This window comes from Balaenoptera borealis (assembly GCF_965194805.1).
Source record: "Balaenoptera borealis genome assembly, chromosome: 3".
Taxonomy (NCBI): Eukaryota; Metazoa; Chordata; class Mammalia; order Artiodactyla; family Balaenopteridae; genus Balaenoptera; species Balaenoptera borealis.
The window spans coordinates 152,821,033-152,842,525 of NC_138866.1; the positions used below are offsets into that span (position 1 = coordinate 152,821,033).

The 21,493-nt window shown below is 37.7% G+C and overlaps 1 protein-coding gene across 11 annotated transcripts in view; it reads right to left on the bottom strand.

Moving 5' to 3' along the window:
• The window catches only part of MORF4L1 (mortality factor 4 like 1), a 62,894-nt gene extending 45,149 nt beyond the window's left edge, over nucleotides 1-17,745 (bottom strand). For 8 of the 11 annotated variants that reach the window (XM_082388529.1, XM_082388533.1, XM_082388534.1 and 5 more), the window contains exons 1-10: nucleotides 17,065-17,209; nucleotides 13,043-13,089; nucleotides 11,264-11,331; nucleotides 8,996-9,049; nucleotides 8,213-8,329; nucleotides 6,593-6,679; nucleotides 5,703-5,783; nucleotides 2,754-2,780; nucleotides 2,186-2,291; nucleotides 1,067-1,168 (exon numbers count right to left, since the gene is read on the bottom strand). In XM_082388529.1, the coding sequence (XP_082244655.1) occupies nucleotides 1,067-1,168; nucleotides 2,186-2,291; nucleotides 2,754-2,780; nucleotides 5,703-5,783; nucleotides 6,593-6,679; nucleotides 8,213-8,329; nucleotides 8,996-9,049; nucleotides 11,264-11,331; nucleotides 13,043-13,089; nucleotides 17,065-17,194 (819 nt within the window). In that variant the 5' untranslated portion in view covers nucleotides 17,195-17,209. Of the gene's footprint in view, nucleotides 1-1,066; nucleotides 1,169-2,185; nucleotides 2,292-2,753; nucleotides 2,781-5,702; nucleotides 5,784-6,592; nucleotides 6,680-8,212; nucleotides 8,330-8,995; nucleotides 9,050-11,263; nucleotides 11,332-13,042; nucleotides 13,090-17,064; nucleotides 17,210-17,516 lie in introns of those variants that run through there. The other 3 variants (XM_082388532.1, XM_082388536.1, XM_082388527.1) reach the window with 3 other exon arrangements.
• Nucleotides 17,746-21,493: the final 3,748 nt, after the last annotated feature.

A 21,493-nucleotide genomic window follows, 5' to 3' on the forward strand; every position in this document is an offset into this window, starting at 1 on the left:
TATTACAAAATAGAAAAGGGCACTTAAAGCATGGCTAATGTGACTAACTAAAAATTTAATTTTATTTAATTTCAATAGCCAAAAGTGGCTAGTGGTTGCCATACTGGACAGCACAGCTCTGAAGACTCAATCTATTGCACACATTACACTATTACTATATATGGAATACACTTGCACATAAATTTACCTCTGTGATATTATCAAGTCATCATGTGTTGTATAGTATTACGTGCCAGACCCTGTCTGAAGCACTTACCTGAATATTCTCTTCATCCTCACATCAATACTATGAGGTTGGGACCCATTATTCCACTAAATGTAAACACTAAAACACAAAAAGGCTGGGTAACTTGCCCCAACTCAGTAAGTGGTAGAACTAAGCTAAACCTAGCAGTTTAGGTCCAGAGGCAAATCAAGAATCAAACGAAGTCCACATACTGTACAGTATATGACTGATGTCTATGAAGTTTCATAATCCTCACACAGTCCCCACTTCTCCCCTACCCCTGCTTGTGCTATTTTAGAAATTGGTTCTTTTGTCCTGTAGAGTGCCTCATTCTGGACTTTGATGACTACCCTTGTGATGTTACATACATACCTCATAATGTCCCTATCTCCTGTACACAAGTAATTAGACCTAGGATCTTCTCAGATTCACGTTCTTTTTAGAGGTCACAAATACCTTGCAGGCAGTATTGTGTGCTTCCTATTACATTCCATTAGCAGCCACATATGAGACACTATCCCATTTTCAATGATAGTAAGACAGGAAATACATGCTTGTTTTTATGGATTTTCAGAATAATGTGTTCCTGCCCTAGCAACCGCCAACAATGAGTTATCTTGACCTTTAAAAAAAATTCATTATAAACTCATGGACTTTTATATATGTACTTCGTTTTATTCCTAAGTCCTTTCTGATGATCAAATTATTCAGTCCCTGAATTAAAATACTCATCAGTCATACTTTCAATATTCAAGTCTACAACCTTTTCTTTAGAAAAAATTTTTTTACACTAGCAAGAACATATCATATAGATTACAATCTGTGTAGCTTTCAAGTTACCTGTTTTTGCCGGGTAATTAAGTCCCAGTCATCAACAAGCCATGGTTTTAGTTCTTCAGGAATCTTTACTTTAACTTCAACTCTGTTCATGAATGTTTCCTCCTAAACAGAAAAAAAGCAAGAGTATTAAACATCTGTCCTTTCTTGCTGCGTAACAGCTCCAAAAGTGTTTTCTAAAGGCTTTTCTGAACCTTTAGAGCCTCTGGGTATAAATTAATGATTTACTCAAATGGACTGCTGGAATTGTCATTTCAAAACTGATAAATGGAAAGATCATATAGCTAACTCCTGGGAAAAAAGAATCTTATCTTGATAGTCCATTCAATGTCTTTTCATGTGAAAGCAAATATTCTTTAGCAAATTTCCTTTTCCTCTATAAATGACCACTCCAACTTAATGCATTTTAACTTAGTATTTTCAAATTTATTGATTTTGAATAGTCATACCTCCAAAGACTAGCCCAAACACGACTATCTTAAAGTTTAATACAGAAAATTAAATGTACTATCTTCTAATTTGTCTTCAATAACTGCCTAAAAATACTTAATTTTTAGAACATACCACTGTTTTAACCTCAGCTTCAGAAATGTAAACGACACTGGTTAAAATTTTAAAACGCTTATTTTCAAATTCATAACTTTGGAAATTATAAATATAATAAATTAGAAATAAGACATTTTATTCACTTATGTAAGAATCCTAAACTATTGTACCCACACATACATGTGGAACTGATAGGCTTTCTTGGCATTTTTTGTGGGTTTACTAAATCATCTTGGGACACACTAAACCATTTAATGTGACCTAGCTAAGTCTATTCAGTCTAATACCAAAGAAATATTTAGTGTTGTACATGAACACAGAGCTTTACAATGAACATCTGATGATGAGCTGGGGGTAAAATCTAGCAAGAACATATCTAGTGCTACAAGTGAAATAAAGATGTATACAAATATATCCTTTTTATCCAAAAAAGGGGAGTATTTTCACTTCAGTAGTTAACCATGTTAGCAATGCTTTTGAGACACTCAAAAGTTCTATGACTTTTACTGTGTTGTAAAATGACAAGATTAAAAATTCTAACATGCTATATATTCATAAACTTAAGGAAAAACTCACATTTTCAACAGTAGGATCTACGCGGGCCCTTTTCTTGCGAGGAGGCTGAGGTGTCTCACTTGTACTGCCACCATCTCCATTTCCAGGTGCTGTAAAAATTTGGGGGCCAGGAAGGGGTATTTTTAGCTTAATAAATGAGAAACTGTTAAGGAAACTAGTTTCATGACATACCCTCTTTTGACTTTTCCATTACATTGATTTTACTTAAATCTACCTTAAAGAATCATATTCCTACCAAAAATATAACTTTTATAAACAGTTCTACCAAACATCTAGTACAAAGCGACATTTAGTAATATTACCATCTTACATTTATTTTTAAAATGTTATTGTCTCAGGATCAGTCATTAAGTAACATGAAAATAATAAACGCTTACAGGCTTCTCCATGGTAGAAAGAGTATGAGTTCTCTACTACTATGTACCTAACTCTAACATTGCTGTGATTCATATTTGAGACCATCAACATAAGCTTACTCTAAAACTTCATAACTTTAAAAATTTAACAGTGAATTCAAAATGTAAATGTTATAAAAGACAAAATAATTTAAACAAAGTTAATATTCTTACTTTTCTGTTTGTTCTTTTTTGTTTTCCTGAAAGGAGGGAAGAAAAAGAAAAAAGATAAATAATTATTGCTAGTAAAACTGCCTCTGTTTAAATTCCTACCAGGTTAAGTTCATAGAGAAATACTGCCTTGTTTGCTAAGATCAGGCCGTGACCTTATTTCGTACATATTCTCATTCACTACTCAGACACTAGGACTTTTACTGATAGTTGGCTAAATCCACATACTAGAAAACCAAACCAAAACCACATCAGGAGACTTCCTTCCAGGGTTATATTATTCGTTTGTAAGCTTATAGCATGTTAAGTGATAAAAATACACCTCGTGAGAATATTATTAGTTCCACAAACACAAAAAAAAGCTCCAAAGGTTAAAACATTTTCTCCCAATTACTTTAGTACCAGCATAATTTGATTTTAGATTTGTATGTTTCAGACCAATCCATTACTCCACTCTCACTGGTCCAAATTCTTTCACTTTATTTCGTCTCTGAACTATATTCCCTCCACTACAACACCACACACTCTGTTCTCCCATTCGTAGAACAAAGCTAATGTCTTGGTTATCATCTCTAATAGCAACTTAACTCATGTTCATTTATATAGACACTAACAAAGAGTAAATTACTAACTTCGATTTTATACATAATTATTTCTGGAATACAAGGAAAACAGTTTACAAAGCCCATGATTATAGATTATGCCTGGAGGGACCATAACAGAACACCTGAATATTTTTACTTTTCTACAGCTTTAATACAAATGTTAACTACCTGTATTCATTTAATTTAGAGCTTGGGGTTCATCTGATGACTCAAAATTAACTTATGTTGGTTATAAACACAAAAATCTGGCCATCTGAAATTACAGGTTTTTCCCTCCTTCTCTAAGGTTAACTTCTGTAACACTAATATTTGTTGGACAGTATTTCTGAGTCAGATTAAACCATGAACTTTTACATGTCAAGAACATGGGCGGACCAAGAGAAGCCAAGAGCCCTTACACTCCTTTCTTACCCAGTCTATACCAAAGAATTAAAGAAAAAATACTGACAACTGATCTCAACTCTAAAGATCTATAAACTACACTTCAATGAATACCAGTGGTAAAGACTCCTGCTTCAACCTTCTTGCTTGTATTAATTAAACATGCAAGCTACTTTCTCCAAGTACGCAACGGATTTCATACAATAAATAAACTGCTGGTGTTGTCTGACTTCCTATTTCTAAGCCTCAGGACTAAATGTTATAATCGAAATATGAACTGTTAGAGTCAATGTATTTGAAAGAATAACTGAAGCCCAAAGTCATTCTTGAGAAAAGTCATTCCACTAAATAACAAACAACCAAAGTATGCTTGGAAGCCAAAGCACTAACAAAATTCACATATATTCACTATTAGTTTATAAAGAATAAACGCCCAACCTTAAGGACCTAGATGTCAACAAAGTAAAGGTAAATCTGGTTCTCGTATTTTCCAACCAGATGCATACATGTTTATGTATATTCAGAGAAAGCTACAGAACAATTACCAAACACTAAAAATGGTGTAAGGTATAAAACTAAACATTAAATATTAAAAATTGTATCAAAACCTCAAATCAAAATGAAAGAAAAAAAAATAAATCTCCAGGTTAAATTACTCAGTATTTTTATTTTAAAATAGATCTTCTATTCTACCAGGGCAAAGCAATACTTAAAATTACATGATGCCTTCCTAAATACTCAGATTACAATCTTATCAAAGTGTCAGGTTCCCATTAAAAGGAAGACTCCTTGAGAAAAAGAAAGACTCACCCAAAAAGGTTAGAACCCCAAACATTTCAAAATGCATCGTTACCTTCATTACTTATCACCTAATTTTTAGGTAGTAAAGTCAGACTAGTTAGGTCTAAAAGCAACAGAATATAATCTCAAGGAAAAACATACTTCTCTTAAATAAATCATATTTTACAGCACGTTACTTTTGATCCTTTGAAAAGAAGCACGTGACGGACCACTCATTAAACCTATCTGTTCTTAAAATATTCAAGTGGCAAGAAAAAATGATCTTTTAATAAAAAGTATGATTCTTTATGTTCTTTTATTAAGCTACCATTCCCACACTGGATTTCAGGTACATAAACTTATTACACCAATGTGTGTATGCATATGACTTGCACACATAGGCTTATTACCAAGATGTTCTAAATCTTAAGAGTTAACAAGGAATGGTTTTTTCTTGGGGGTTGAGAGGAGGGGGGATGATTTGAAACCTTAACATCTCACACAGTTACCATGGGTTTCAAAAGGGGAATTAAAACTAATACACATATTTAGCACTACTGAAAAGGCCAATCTGTCCCCCAAATCTCAAAATTTGTGTCCTGATAATTCAACACTATACTTGTAAAAGAAAACACATTACATGTATACATATTTAATACAACTTAAAAGAAGCACTGTAAGGGACTTCCCTGGTGGTCCAGCTGTTAAAACTTCACACTTCCACTGCAGGGGGAGTAGGTTTCATCCCTGGTTAGGGAACTAAGATCCCACATGCCGCCTGGTGCGGTAAGTAAATAAGTAAGTAAATAAATAAATAAATAATTTTTAAAAGAAGGAGGAGGGTTGTGAATGTACTTAATGTCACCCAATTGTACACTTAAAAGAGTTAAGTGGTAAATTTTCATGTTATGTATATTTTACTACATAAAGGAAATATCCCTTTACTAAATAAAGGAAAGGTGGGGGGAGAAAAACTGCTAAGGACTCAGTATGTAATTAAGGAATCAGTATGTAATTAACAGGTATTTTCAGCAACCCAACACCAAGGGGGTTCTCATTGGCATTTTTCCAATCACAACAATGTTCCAGTTTTCATTTTCAATAAATCCTAACAGAAGACAATGTGTGTCAAGTTTGAGTTTCACAAACAGCATGTAAAATTAAAACAAAGACAGAGCTTCTTACACTTCAACATTTTTCTGTTGCAGACCAGAAGTCTTCTTTCCAGGGGCAGCCCCTCTCATCTTCCCCTCTGCATACTGCTCCCTTCAAAAATAATTTCAATAATATCATCTTAAAATGAGTATTTACGTGGAAAAATAAATTAATCACTTGATTCCATTTTGAAATTTATATTCAAATTGAAGTCCTGAGCCTATACATATTGTGGTACAAAGTTTTTATTTAACAAGTTCAACAGAGAGATAATGTATTTACAAAAATCAATTCAAGAAAGGAAGAACAGTAAAAAGCCCTAAGATTCGACTCTTCTATACTTACGAAAATTAAAATAAATGTAGTAAAAAGTGACAATAGATTCTCCTATAACTGAAAATTCCATTTGTTTTGAAATTCACCAATCCCAATGTTTTTTAATCTGATCCCATTTTATCATTTCCATTTTCTTAATATTTCAGTTTTGAAATTAAAACAAAACAATTACCCGATAGACCACACAGTCTTTCAGGGTTCCTTTTCTCAATGTGCTTTCAGAGGTGAATAACAATGGGGACCGCCCCCCCTTTCTTATTCCTCCCCCACCAAGTGTACCTTCCAAACAGCCCAGGAGATAAGACCATAACAATGAGTTTGCAACTTCAGAAATTTCCAACAACATCCTGCTCTGTTTTCTACCTACCTCTAAGGACAGACTCCAGAAATGACATGTATGCTACTTCCTTTCCCCAGGAAAGGCTTTTCTGATCACTTGAAGTCAGAGTCATATCACAGCAGCTGACAGGTCCCAAGGATCATTTTAAAGGCAGGCAGCCAACATGATTTCCATTGTGGATTTCATTCCTAAAAATTAACTTACAGGCATTTCTCCTCATATTCATGTTGCAAAACAAACTTACTGATTGGCTTTTTGAAGTTCTCGTTGTTTCTGCAAATTGGTGTCCACGTATTTGAGTACTCTGCTTTCTGGAACCCATTCATCCCAACTGAAAAAGAGAAAAATTAAAATATCATTCAAAACTATTTCGTTATTACTCAGACTCTGTCCTCCAATTATCTTTTTTTAGAAATACAAGAGGCAAGACTTTGGACTTCTCTGGACTAATTTCACGAACTGGCATTACAAATTCATTCTCAACTAAAGTGAAAATCTGTTCTGTAAAAAGGCAGTAAAGGGACTTCTCTGGTGGTCCAGTAGTTAAGAACCCACCTTCCAATGGAGGGGATGCAGGTTCTATCCCTGGTCAGGGAACTAAGATCCCACATGCCACAAGGCAACTAAGTCTGCACACCAGAACCACTGAGCCGTGCGCCACAACTAGAGAGCCCACATGCTGCAACTACAGAGCCCACGCACAACTAGAGAAGCCCGCATGCCACAATGAAAGAGCCCATGTGCCGCAACTAAGACCCAGTGCAGCCAAAGAATAAATAAATGAAAGATTTTTTTAAAAAGGCAATAAACATATTCTCAGAAGCAACATTCCAAATCTAAACTGCGAGTCCAAAAACAGATTATTCAATTTGTTTTTTAAAATGGCATAAAAGCATGGCATTTAACATAAGAGCCCCTAAGCAACTATCCTTACAGAATAAAGGTACCTAAAAGAACTTTAATTCCAAAAAAAAATGAGGCACAGGAATCCATAAGAAGCTGACTTCTTAAAGAGCTAAAACTAACTGGCTGGTTACCTGTGATACAGAATTACAGAACTCTCTGTGCCTTAGTTTCACCTGTAAAATGAGGATAATAGTACCTATCTCATAGGATTGTTATGAGAATTAAATAATACATATAAAACACTTGAGAGTTTGACAAAAAAAATAAACACTCAAGGTCTGTCAGAAACATATTAGGAGGTCTACAATATGGAATACCATCTAGATCAGCTCAACTAAGACTGTAAATTGAAGTGTTACAATGGTTATCACTCACTCACAAACGAATACACCAACTTTCGAGGCAAAACCATTCTTGGTGTTCTAAACATCAAAAGACAGAACCAACCACTCTCTTAAAATATCAGTTGCTAAGGCCTTCTGGCACTTAGAAAAGCTCCTTCAAAACAAGATCTTTTTAAAAAATTTTATTTTATTGATGTATAGTTGATTTACAATGTTGTGTTAATTTCTACTATACAGCAAAGTGATTCAATAATACATATATTTACATTCCTTTCATATTCTTTTCCATTATAGTTTATCATAGGACACTGAATATAGTTCCCTGTGCTATAGTAGGACCTTGTTGTTCAGAACAGGATTTCTGATGTGGCTTTTTTTCCAAAAGGGAAAACAAAGATAAGGTATTTCTTAGGGAAATGCTGAACTTTTTGTGCAAATTTTTTCCTCCTGCTGATGGAGCTCCTTTCGTGACACAAAGAGATGTATCCTCAAAGTCTTTTACTTAATAATTTCCCACCTTTGACCTCTTATGTAAAACAGCCAAAAGAAGAATAAAAAATAAAAAGCAACCCTCAACATGATCTCCTAGAGAAAACTTTAAAACATGCATTTACCTAGAGGTCAGGAGGGGGTGGTGTACTGAGGGAGCTCCTTCAGGAACAGGAAAAAGTGCTACAATATCCTCACGTGTCTTCAAAGTTTTTTCAGAGCGCCTGGGCCTCACAGCACTTCTGATACAGACAGCATAGTACAAAGTAATCTCAGTAACTAGGTGTAGAATTTAGCTTAAGCTTTAAGATTTATTTACAAATATAATACTTAAATGTCTGTGTCAACAAATTCCGATAAGGTTTTTGAAAATTTAGAAATATCTTACTATCTATTGTGCTTTTGAAAAAGTATACATTTACTGACGTTTAAGAAAATTCCAGTTTGGAGACTGGGCTTTTGTTGTATGCTTTTCTGAAAGTACAGTATCCTATAAACTGTACTCAAAATGAGGATCTTATTCTTATATCTGTTCCAATTCTCTCTCAATTAAAGGGAGCTAGCAAATTTTTATTTACCACAAAGTTCCATTTTAGAACCTTGCAAATTCCTTCCGATATAAAATGCATCTAAATAAGGACCTTGATCTAAAAACCAATTCTTGAGTTTCCTTCACATGTCAGGAGTTGAAAACCCTTGCTGAACCACAGGAAAATGAAATGACATCTTCTGCTCTGAAGAACACCACTACTAGGGTAGTAACTGAAGGCCAAATATCCAGAAATTTTTACATATAGCTCAAGCATAAAAGAATTTCAGAATTTTCTAAAGGTAGCTTGTCATTAATTCCCAAAGTCACAATGATCCATGGCACTACTTACACAGCACTAAATAAAAACATAACATACTTGCTGGGTATTTGAGCAACTCCTCCTCCTTTCTGTATGGATTTAAAGGCTTCTCTAAATACTTATTAAAGATAAAAAATTTCAAAATTCTGTATATTTATCTATATACCAGAACAACTACAAAAAACACATCCTTGTTAATATTCCTCAATACGTCTACAAAGATATAAAGATCTCCAATATTTAGTGCTATTTTTTTCCTTAATTCTTTTTACAAGGAGTAATATATAAAATGAGACAAACAAAAAACCAAAAAAACTATGTACCCTATCATTTATTTGTGTTACTAGATAACATAACAAAGGAAACAAAGGTTTATTTTCAAGCAATACTATCAGAAAATGCAAGCATTTTATGTATTTCCACAATTTCTTATAAGCTACAAATGCCACTTAAAACCCAGTCTTCACACTGTACATACGTGCATGTAATTTTACAGAAAATATTAGACATGAAAGAATTAAGCACAAAAGTGGTCTTCACTGCTATTAAGATGAAATCCTAAAACACTTAAAGTGTGCACGGGGATGGGGTCAGACCTATTCCATGAATTTGCTATTTGCTTTTCTTTAATTTCCTGGATAGACTTCCCATACATGATATGCATAAATAAGATATTCTATTTCCTATAGTGAACTGAGATTCTCTTTATATCTTGATATACTCTCAACTTTACCTGATGTTAACAGAATATTGATATATAACATATTAAGTCTAATAAAAGGCTGACATACAGTTTTAAACACTTCATTTTTTTAACAGGGAAGAAAAAGCCATAAACTACACTGGGATCCAGAAGATAAACTCTCCTGGATATTAGACTCAATTTAGCATTAAACCTGAAATCCCATTTAAGATCACAGACGCTTACTTCTATTAAGACCAAAGGATTAAAAGCCCATAGGGTCACTCTGAGTTACTGTATTACCAACATATCATTATTATAAATATTTTAATTATCATTAACTGGGAAAAAATCATTTGTTGAATGCGCTTTTACACATTTTACATCTCCACCTTTCTACAATCATACTAATGGAAGAAAAAGTAAGGGTCTGGTATTTCTTCTTAGCTAAAACCATTTTGTGATAAAATTTTCTAATAAATAAAACTAACTGGGTTGGTCACCTGGCTATGGGACTGTATGAAAGAAGACCAAAGTCACAGGGTCAGTAAATGTCAAGGAGAAAAGCTCCTTCCAAAGCAAGAGTATTCATCAAATCAGATGGCAGTGCTCACTTGGAGAGCCAGCTACCAGAGTATGGCTAAGGTGACACAAAGCTTTAAAATCTGCTAGAAAACAACTCCTCAAGAACTACACTTTCTGGCAGTACTATTTTTGAAGAACAAAACACCATTAGTAAAATTAAAATCCTCTCATAGTAAAAATCATAGGCTATTCAATTACAAGCACCAAAAATGAATTAAATTATCAAATGTGATATTTATGGGCCCCAAGAAGAAAGACCCATCACTGACAAAGAGCTCCAATGGCTAAACATTCTAGAATGTGTTCAATCTATAACCACTGTCCACTCCCAGCAACATCAATATCACTTCTAAAAAAGAAAAAAAAGTTTAACTCTTTGGGGTGCAAAATTAGGTTCTGTAACTAGATTTCTGTACCTCTGTTAAGTCATATGCTAAAAAGTGAACCACATGAATTCACTTTGTTAGCATTTAATTATGCTTCCGAAGTTCAAAACATGAGCTGGTTAATACTTCCAAATCAGGCAATCTTTTTCTTCCCCCCACCCCCTTTTCTAGGTAGAAAAAGCCAACTAGCTTTGAGTATAACTGCTTGAAATACCATATGTAGTCACTAAGTTTGTGTTAAGGCAAAAAACTCAAGCTGTCCTAAAATGTACCAAAACCAGAAAATAGCTGGGCTGACTAATTATTATTAGACATTATACCGGAACACAGAAATACTCCAAAGAATGTAAAATAAAATGGCTGTAGGGGACTTCCCTGGCGGTCCAGTGGTTAAGACTCCAAGCTTCCAGTGCAGGCGGCGTGGGTTTGATCCCTGGTCAGGGAACTAAGCTAAGATCCCACATGCTGCGCAGTGCAGCAAAAAAAAAAAAAAGGCTGTATACCCTAATTTCTATTCTATTTTCATCACACTACAAATGGTTCACCTCTGCCTCAACATGTATTTACATTAAAACTGCAAGAATTAAGAAGCATATGCTTGTATCGGTCTACGACACAAAGCTACCTTGTTAATTATAAATAAAACATGGCTTTTAAAGATCTAATACTCACTTTTTATTCCAACCACTGTAATGTATAAAGTATTTCACTTGTTTATCCTTTATGGCAACCTTTACACACTGAAATAAAAAAGAAAAAGTTCACTTAGAAATACTGAAGGAAATAAAAAAGACTACCTGGATAATTTTCAAGTATCCAATCTTTCGAAGACAAACTCTACACTTAAACTCTCTGGTGGCCAAAATGAACATAATAAGATGCAACTCTTTAAAAGAACATTATTTAAGCCTTCAGACTACTTAGGTATTCAGAGTTATAAAACTGCCAAAGAGTCATAAAATTTGTTGGAGTCAGTCCAACAAATCTGAAGAACCATAAGCACAAAAGGTCCCCCTAAAACCTTAAATCAATGGGCTAGATAAGCTATCCAAGAACAGCTAATGAAAACTGTATTTGTGTTTTCTCAAAGTCCAACTAGCCAAAAGCTACATTTCAAAAATAAATTCAGCTCAAGAATTAAACTCTTTAAAAAAAATTTAAAATAATTTTGAATAATTTGAATCATTAAAAAATTTCATTAGCTTACACAAGGCAATAGCTGTTCTGCTGCAGATTATCAGCAACTAGCAAGGTGACAGATGAAAAACATCTTGTGTTCTTCTTAAAAGCAGCCAAACAAATTGGATTGAATCATTAGGGGAAGTCATTAACTATGAAAAAGTGAGGACTGTCTGGATTTAAGTTTTTATCAGATGCAAATCAAGAGAACCACAATAGTTTAAGCTATTTCAATCACCATTTAAAATTGTTCACTGGAGTGTTTCTGCTGCCAGAGCAGAAAAATCTGCCAGTCCAGTAGTTTGCCAGAAATTGATACAACAAAAATAACATTCAAGGATATAAATGACAAACAGGACTTAAAATATACTATAAGCTGCAGCAGTATTAAGCCATTAAGATATACGTACACACACAAAAAGTTCTTGATCATCTCCATGAATCCAGTTTCAGCCATTTTAGAACTTTAAAAACATACATCCACTATGTATTCAAAATAAGTAAAAAGTAGTGAAAATGGTTAGTCACACTGACACTTTACAGTCTTATTTTCAGAGACATAAACTATTTACCAAGAACATACGTAGAAATTACCTTTAACTAAATATTATACTGCTCAGCATACTGTTCATTTTTTTAAAAAACTACCACTGTAAAAGAAGTTGACACATCTTAAATATTTGTGCTAAAAGTTACCAGAAACAAAATACTAAGAACACCTTTGACTTCGTAATGCATCATCCCACTTATCTTTGGCTAAATGGAAAAATCAGTTATTACCTGAGCACAACACTGATACAGAGAAAAGGGAAAGGGAACCCCCCCCCCAATTCAAACTTTGCCAAACAATCCAACAAGTAAGTTAAATGTACTCATTTTCAATGTTAGTTTTTACCTTTAATGTAACTACTCAGTGCTCACTCAGCACATTATATTTGCAAAGTAAGTTAACTTTGCCAGTATTTTCTCACAAGTCATTAACTACAAAATGCTATTTTGCTCCCATTAATAGTCAATTTTCTATCTTTCCCCTCAAATGCTCTTTCCAACTACTGGACCTTTAGCAGCTCAGTAAGATGAATGGCAAGACAGCAATGCTTTGTAAGACCTACTAAGAAAGCAGTAAGTCATCCATAAAGAGAAGATGAGGAACTATGAATCTATGAAAATCTATGAAAAAGGTAGCTCTCACTAAAGCTACCAACCATTGAAAACTGATATTATCCAACCAGTAATTTCAGCCAACTTTTCAAGAGAAAACAAGTTTAATACCTTTGCTTCATAAAGAAGAGGCCCATGGAAGCACAGCACTCTCTCACCTGTAAAAGTAAAACACACACACACACACAAAAAAAGTACTGGGTTAGTTGTGATTTCTCTTCATATATAAGAATATGCACATCTGGTTGTGATGGAGAGCCATCACACTTGTACCATAGTATTCCTCAAAAAAGTAGGCAAGTGGGTAAGGCAATGTATCCATCAACGCTTCAGATCAAACTTCAATACAACAAAAACACCTTAGCATCTGATGTAAACAAAAAGCAATCAGGATATCAATCTATTAAAATCATCAAATCATCTATCACCTGCTAAACAAATTAAATCTACTGTAGTTATCTACTGGCAGAATTGGTTTATTTTTCAATGTACTGATACATGTGGGATTTAAAGACACTTTAAGTTTAGGACCTTATGCTCTACCTATTCCTTCTCTGCTTCCAACTGTCTTAAACTGATTAAACTAAGAAAAACACTACATAAAAATTTCAATGTGCATCAGATACAGGTGTTTTTTTAAAAAAAGAGGTCCCACTATGTTCATGCCTTCAGTGTGTTCAATGATGTTCTGGGTGTTGGGCTGCTTCAATGGGAAAAAGAAAAAAAAAAAAAGAAAAAAACCCAGACAATTCTAACCTTTCGAACTTATACTCTCTGTTGAATCTACCATTAAGACTTGCAAGACTAAATAAAATGTTAGGGACTGGAATAAGATCTGAAGACACCCCTGCTCATCAGACAAATCAAGCAGGCAATTCCTGGCAGTACCTTAAAATATCATTCGATTGTATAAAAAATAGACGTCTCACATTATTTTTGGTCCACTTGGTTTCAACAGGCCCAGAGGTAACAAAAGTACCAACACAGTCAGCTCTTTCAACTCTAAAATTAAATTAAAATAGCCTACTAGCTCATTTCTGAAGAGACTACAGGGCAGTATAGGTGACACTGACATGTAACCAAAGTTTTGCACAATTTACTGGGTTTCCTATTTTAACTATCTTCATAAGCAGTAAGAAGAGTGACTGATGAGCTACTTGGGAAGGTCACAGGGAAGGGCCCATGCTGAGGAAAGCAAATGGTACCAAAGCATAGAAGAAACATGACAAATTCTGTGCAGTGGTCCACTCTGAGGAACCACTGCCTGAGGCTACTAGGCCTATGCAGAAAAAGTGGAGACTAGAAACAAGGAGACCAAACAGACTTCTCCCAACTGTCAGGGATAAGAACAGAAATAGGTATGAATCAAAAGCAGTGAGGAGGACAGCTAAGCCAAAGTAGAAACACTTTAAACTGACTTCCAGCATGGTGGGAGCATTAATGAGAAAAAGAAATGGAGGGAGGGGTTTCTGATCAATTTTGGAATAAGTTACAGTGGCTACATGACATCCAAACTGGAGCCATCTAGTAAGCAGTTGAGTACATGTCTGGATCGCAAGAGAAAGCTAGGCTGGAGCCACTGCTGAATACTGTGGACAAGAACGAGACCATGGGGATATAGATAAGATATAGGGCCTAAACAGCAGCACCAAAGATCAGACCTGTGTACCTAAATTTAACTCTCCAGGTACTCTTTAAAGGCACCCTGAAAATGGCCTCACTCCCCTCTCCCTCCTTTTGGCTGCTGCCTCCAAAGACAACTGCACTGAGACTAAGACCCTTTGACCTCCATTCTAGCTACCTGGCCCTAAATATCCTGTTGAAAAAATACACAGTAAGTTGAAGAGCATGACCCAGGATAACAAATGCCTATTTTTTTCATGGAAGTGGAAAGACTGTTAATTGGGGAAGGAGCAAACCACAGTCTCAGATATTTTTTAAAAATCTTTCTTCACTCTTAATCCTTTCTGGTATCAAACTACAAAGGTAATCTTGCCCAATGCTCTCAAATTCCAAGGGTGATGAGATTCCAATTCCCCATCCTCCCACTGGTTTGCTTACTGGGAACATTACTCAAATTCCAGCATCAGTCAGTCTCCTAACAAGCCAAGAGTCCTCCCCCTGACAATGGGCTAGTTGCCCAATAGCTTTCTTTACCTTATGCTTTAACATTTCAAGTGGAAGACCAAGTTGAGTGCAAAAACAGTCACTGTGCTTAAAAACTGCTTATAACATGTTGCACCATTATTAAATAAAAACTTTCAAATTTAAAAGAACCATTTAGAAAAAAAACTGTTTCTGATCATTCGTATTTCCACCATTACAGAAGCTCAATTCTTCTGCAGTGTTTTAATATAATTCTGTGAGTTCCAACAGAATATTCGTTTTTCCTTATAAAATATTCTCTGAAAATGTCTTATAAATAATTATAATTTCTTAAAGATGGTTACAACTTTCACACAAGAGTAGAAAACATGTCTGGAAAGTGATGGTAATGGTAAGTGCAGAGACTCTTGGGTAGCTTTCAAAACCTTACAGATACACTGGTTCATACTCTTCTCTAATTCACCACTATAGCAGCACATGGATTCTCCTTCGCTGTTATCACTCTTACCATCCCTCTAGTTTAGAACTAAAGCACTTCCTCCAGAAAGCCAACCTTAACTGTCCCACACTTGGGTGATCTTCCTTTGATATCCTACAGTGGGGATTAATTTTTTGTGCCATGGACCCTTCACAGTCTGGTTAAGCCTTTGGGCCTATTCCCAGAATTTTTCTACAAACACGTAAAACAGTATTACAAAAGAAACCAACTGTATTGAAATAGTTACCAAAACATTTAAAATATCACGTTCTATGGTTTTATACGAGCTCCTTAATGGATATAAACATTTAGCCACTGATCCAATAACTACCACAACTCTGAAATAATGACGAGCATACATTACATCTCAATGTATCTCCCACCACTGTAATGCTGGGACATGAAAACATACAGCTAATACTACTGTGGTTTTTTGTTTCTTTGTTTGCTTTGCTTGTTTTGTGGGGGAGGAGTCCTAACATTCACAACTGAAAAATACTAAATTTTAGTTAGACAACAGAAACCAAAACTTTTTCCCGTCCAAGTTCACGGATCTTCTGAATTATAAACACTGACCCTAGATTAAGAATCCCTGCTCCAAAATATCTGGTTAAAAAAAAAAAAGGCAATCCATAGAAGGTAGTCACACAGCTTCTCAGCGTGAGAGAAAGCAGGTATTAAGAGTCAGTTATAGCAGAAACACGCTTGGAAACGTCTTAAACATTCCATAGTTACAATATACTTGGGTTTTGTGTAAATGACTAACGCGCATTAAAGTTTGAAAATCGCTACAACGATTTTTTGCAGACGTCTCGACATCTACGGTAACTAACACATCCATAATAATGAAAGGGAATTTTAAAGTGTTCTTGCTTGCCTCACAGAATTTTACTTCCATTTTAGTTTACTCCTAAACCTCCACTTTAATATAAATTATTAGATACGTTAATTGTGAAAACTAAAGAGCTGTCTTCCACTGGAAATCAGGTTCTACCGTCGGCCAAGACATATCGATCAAAGACAATAAAAACTCAACTTTAAAATCAGTTAATCAAATATTGCTGCAATTACTCAAACAACTGCGGTACTTAAAAGGTAACAGCAAGGCAATGGGACTTATAAGTGAAAACATAATACCGCGTTCAGGTAGCTTTTATTTATTGTTTTACAAGCAACCGCACAGCAAGAGCGCAGTCACATCCCCATAGGATCTTGGCACTCGGCTTTTCGGTAAGCAAAGAGACGCCTGCCGGCAACACAAAGCCGACGCAGACGCTCGCGCTTTTTCTCTCCAGTTCCCACCCACCTCCCTGGGGTAAGCGTCGGGGAACCGGTTCCCGCGCGGCACCGGGCGAAGAAGGGGGCGCTGTTTCTGCCCTAACGCGGCGTCGGCGGCCGGGAGCCGGGAACCCAGGCGCCGGCGGCCATGATGGCGCGGCCATCTTGCAGCAGCCATTTTACAACGCAGTTCTCCCGCCCCGAGACGCGAAGCCCACCGCCCCCTCCCCCCAGCCGCAGCCCGGCGGCTCCACCGAGCGCGACCACCTACGGGCTCGAGGCCGCCCCAGAGCGCCAGGCGTTGGCCGCCCACGCGGCCGGGGTGCTCCGCGCCGGCGCCCGAAACCGCCGCCGCTGCCTCCCCTCCCCCACGCCACATCACTTCCCCTAACGGCCGCCATGGCGCGCCCGTCGCCTCCCTACAATAGGCTACTTTCTCCGCGCCCTCTTCCTCGGAACAAACACTGCGCTAAGGCTTTGCCACGCGGCAACGGCTCCCTCTGCCACTCTAACGCCTGCCTAACGCTTTCGCTTCACAAGGTATTTTCGCCTCATGACGCACCGAAATAACCCGCCGCAATGCGCTTTCCCCGCACAAAGCCCTGTCCGCCGCCTCCTCCGGGCGCAGCCCTTGCCACCCCCGACCCCCAAACCTCAACCACCCCGAGCCCGCCTCCCTCTCCTGCGCCGATAGATGCCTTCTCCCCAGGAACTCAAACTCACCCTCCTGGAATTTAGGCTTCGGGTCCTGCTTCGGCGCCATTTATAAGTAATTCGCCGCCGCCGCCGCCTCCTCCTTCTCCCACCACCCCCGACTACCGCCCCCTACTCTCTACCCCACCCAACTGCGCGTCAGACGCGCCGTCAGCCACCGCCAACTGTACATCCTGGGCCCGATTTGCCAGCTGCCACAGACCTCACAGCATCGCGACCCGCGCAGCCGCCGCTCCAGCCAACGGCTGCTCTCCGCGCACGCGCCCCTGCGCCCGCCCCGCTCCCGGGGCACGCCGGGATTGGTAGTTCCCGGGCGCTTAAGGCGCCGCGGTGTGGGGGAGGGGCGGCGGCCTCTTCCCATCCCCCACCCCGGGACCGCCTGGGGTTTTTAAAGCCTGGATTTGATTTTGCTTGTTTGTTGGAGCGAGGGCGAGGGAAGGCAGTGCCTCACCTTAAGAATGGGAGAGGCCCAGTTGCGGAGGCCCACGGGCAGTACAGGGCCACAATGATGTGGGCTTTGAAATGGCCTGAGAGAAAAGGCTGCTTCCTGAAGCCTACTTTCAGTAGCATCTCGAGTAGTTTCCGCCTAGAAAAGTTTCACGGCCAGCAATCTGGCCAGAAGGGGGGTAGGCAGTGGAGTCTGCGTCTAGAAGTTTCGTTGTTTAGCAAGCTCACTGACAGTTTATTTGGTGGGACTGACGGCCATCTGTCGGGTCCTGCTCCTCCCCTTCTCCAGCCTGGGTCCTGCGGAAATGAGGACGGAGAGGGAGACACTAGTCAGGCTGGGGGGGCGAGCTCTGGCTTTTTGGGTGATGGACTTCTGCCCGCCGCCCAAAGAGGCCACCGTGGATAATACCAAGTAATACCCACGCTGGGGTTCTGCACCTGCCCTATGTGTGCACTTTTTGGTCACCTGATGTCTTTGAACTGTTATTGAGTACACACACGGTTTAAACGAATTTCCTCGTGTCGTTTCCCCTGTTCAAAAAGTCTGTAGTTTGCTCACCTGCAAAATGGGGAGAATAAGACCACCTTTCCATCGGTTTACTGTGAGACTTGCATGGGAAGGCTTAGTGCGCCGCTGAACAGTGAAATGGCGCTCAGCAAACGTTAAGGATGATCGATCCCGAAGTCCTTAGCTTGGCATTTGAAGTCCTTCCACAAACAGTCCCCCAGCGTCCTCCAGGCTTTGAGCTTGTCTGCACGCCTTTTCTAAACCCTCCCCTGAGCATGCTATGCACCCCATGAATTCCAGACCCCTCTCCATTTATCTGACTCCAGTTTCTCCTTCAGTCTTGCCTGAACACAAGCCCTTCTTTGACCACAGAAACCCACAAAGAACCATCACTCCACTTGTCTGCACAGCATCTGGTCTGTTCCACTTCTTAGAATATCAAAGAAAGGGGCAAGGGCCTCTTTGTGACCCCATCACCACACCAAAACTCTGAACTATACTTCTTTTAACGTTTTGAATACAGAATATTTTAAAATAATTCAAAATAATTTTAATATAAAGCTGGAGATAGCGAGACTTGCCTGGCTGTCCAGTGGTTAAGACTCCGGTTGGATCTGTGGTCGGGGAACTGAGATCCTGCATGCTGTGCAGTGCAGGAAAAAAAAAAAAGAAAGAAAACAAAAACAAAAAAAATTGGACTGCTTGGCTAATCTCTCTATGCCCTTTCCTTATCTGCAAAATGTACCTCATTGGCTTATTCTGAGGATAAGAATCAGTTAGCGTGCATGAAGCTTTAACAAAACAAAAAAAAAAAAGTGAAGATAAGTGAGAAGTCCCTTTCCCACTTCAGTCCCTCATCTGCTCCTTCCCCCACAAAGGTACTACTATTATAAGTTGTTTGAGTATCCTTGCAGTTTCTTTATCCTAGCACCCTCATTGTGTTCTTTCTCCATTTATATTAATTTTTTTGCATTTATGTTTTAATTATGCAAGTAATATCTGAATATTTGAGTCTCATTGTGTTCTTTCTCCATTTATATTAATTTTTTTGCATTTATGTTTTAATTATGCAAGTAATATCTGAATATTTGAGTTGTACATGATGCAACAATTCAGAGGTATAAAATACAGGGCAAAACTTGAGGAATCCTTCTATTTTCCCTCATTTACTTCCCCATCATTTTGCATGGACATTTTCGTATGCTCCCTAATTGTTTTTCCTTTTACCATAAATGGACTGTATATATTGTTCTGTGTCTTCTTTTTTTACTTCATAATATGGCTTAGAGGTCACTCCAATTAATTATGTGTCCATCTCACATTTTCAATTGTTGGAGACATACTGCAGTATAAATAGACCACATTTATCTAACCTTGATTCTTGCTGGACATTTAGGTTGCTTTCAGTTTTTCATACTGTTAGAAACGTATGTCTTTCAAACTAAACCTTTGTGCCCATTGTTTTTATATTTTTAGGCCCCTAGATGTAGAATTACTGAGTCAAAGACTGTGGGCATTTTAAACTTATTAAAGGCTTCATCAACTTACATTTCAACCAACAATTAAAGAGAGGGCCTGTTTTCCCGCATCCATGCCAAACATGGTATTATCAGTCTCTAAAAACTTGGGGTTTTTTTGTTTTTTTTAAGATTCTTGTATTTTATTTATTTATTTATTTATTTATTTATTGGCTGTGTTGGGTCTTCGTTTCTGTGCGAGGGCTTCCTCTAGCTGCGGCAAGCGGGGGCCACTCTTCAACGCGGTGCGCGGGCCTCTCAGTATCGTGGCCTCTCTTGTTGCGGAGCACAGCCTCCAGACGCGCAGGCTCAGTAGTTGTGGCTCACGGGCCCAGTTGCTCCGCGGCATGTGGGATCTTCCCAGACCAGGGCTCGAACCCGTGTCCCCTGCATTAGAGGCAGATTCTCAACCACTGCGCCACCAGGGAAGCCCTAAAAACTTGTTTTAATATAAGAAGTCATGTTGTGCAAAGGAAGCCAGACACCAAAGACAATATACTTTAACGATGGTGTTGGAAGTCAAGATAGTGGTTTGCTGGGGTAGAAGGGGGAATTGGCTGGAAAGGGGTATTAGGGAACTTCAGGGTGCTGGAAATGTTCTATAACCTTAATCTGGTGTGGTTACATGGGTGTTTACAAATGTAAAAATTCATCAAGTTGTACACTTATGAGTAATACACTTCACCATACCTATATTATACCATAAAAAAATCTTTAAAAATCACCTTATTTTACATTTTATGAAAACTTCAAACATAGAAAAATAGAAAGAATATATTACATATCATCTCGATTCAACAATTGTAAATATTTTCCCATATTTGCCTTATAATACATATATGTGTGTGTGTATTGTGTGTGTGTGTATGTGAAGACATCAGGACCTATTATGCCTGATTTCTTTGGTATGTACTTCCAAAATAGAAGGTCATTCTCCTACATACCACAATACCATTATCACACCCAACACAATTAACAGTAATTCCCTAAAATCATATAATTCCCATTTCACATTTCCTCACTTGTTCCTAAAATATTTTTATGTTTGTTTGCTTGTTGATTGTTTTTTCAAAATAGGATCCATTAAATGACAATGTATTGCATTTGGTTGTTAAATTTCTTAAGTCTTTTAAAATCTAGACAGGCAGTTCTTAAGGTAGGAGTCCATGGATACAATCAAATGGTCCATGAACTTGGATGAGAAAAAAAAATTACATCTTTAGTTTCATCAAATTCAAAGTGAAATTTAGCATTTCCTTTCATTATAAATGAAGGTAACAAACCTTGAAAATATCAGCAGCACCTGTGGTTTTGTTGCAATAAAAATAATATGCTTTCATATCACTTTAGTTCTTCCATATATCTTAGAGATGTTATTTTTTTTTTTATTTTTTTATTTTTTAATGGGTGTGTTGGGTCTCCGTTTCTGTGCGAGGGCTTTCTCTAGTTGTGGCAAGCGGGGGCCACTCTTCATTGCAGTGCGCGGGCCTCTCACTATCGTGGCCTCTCCTGTT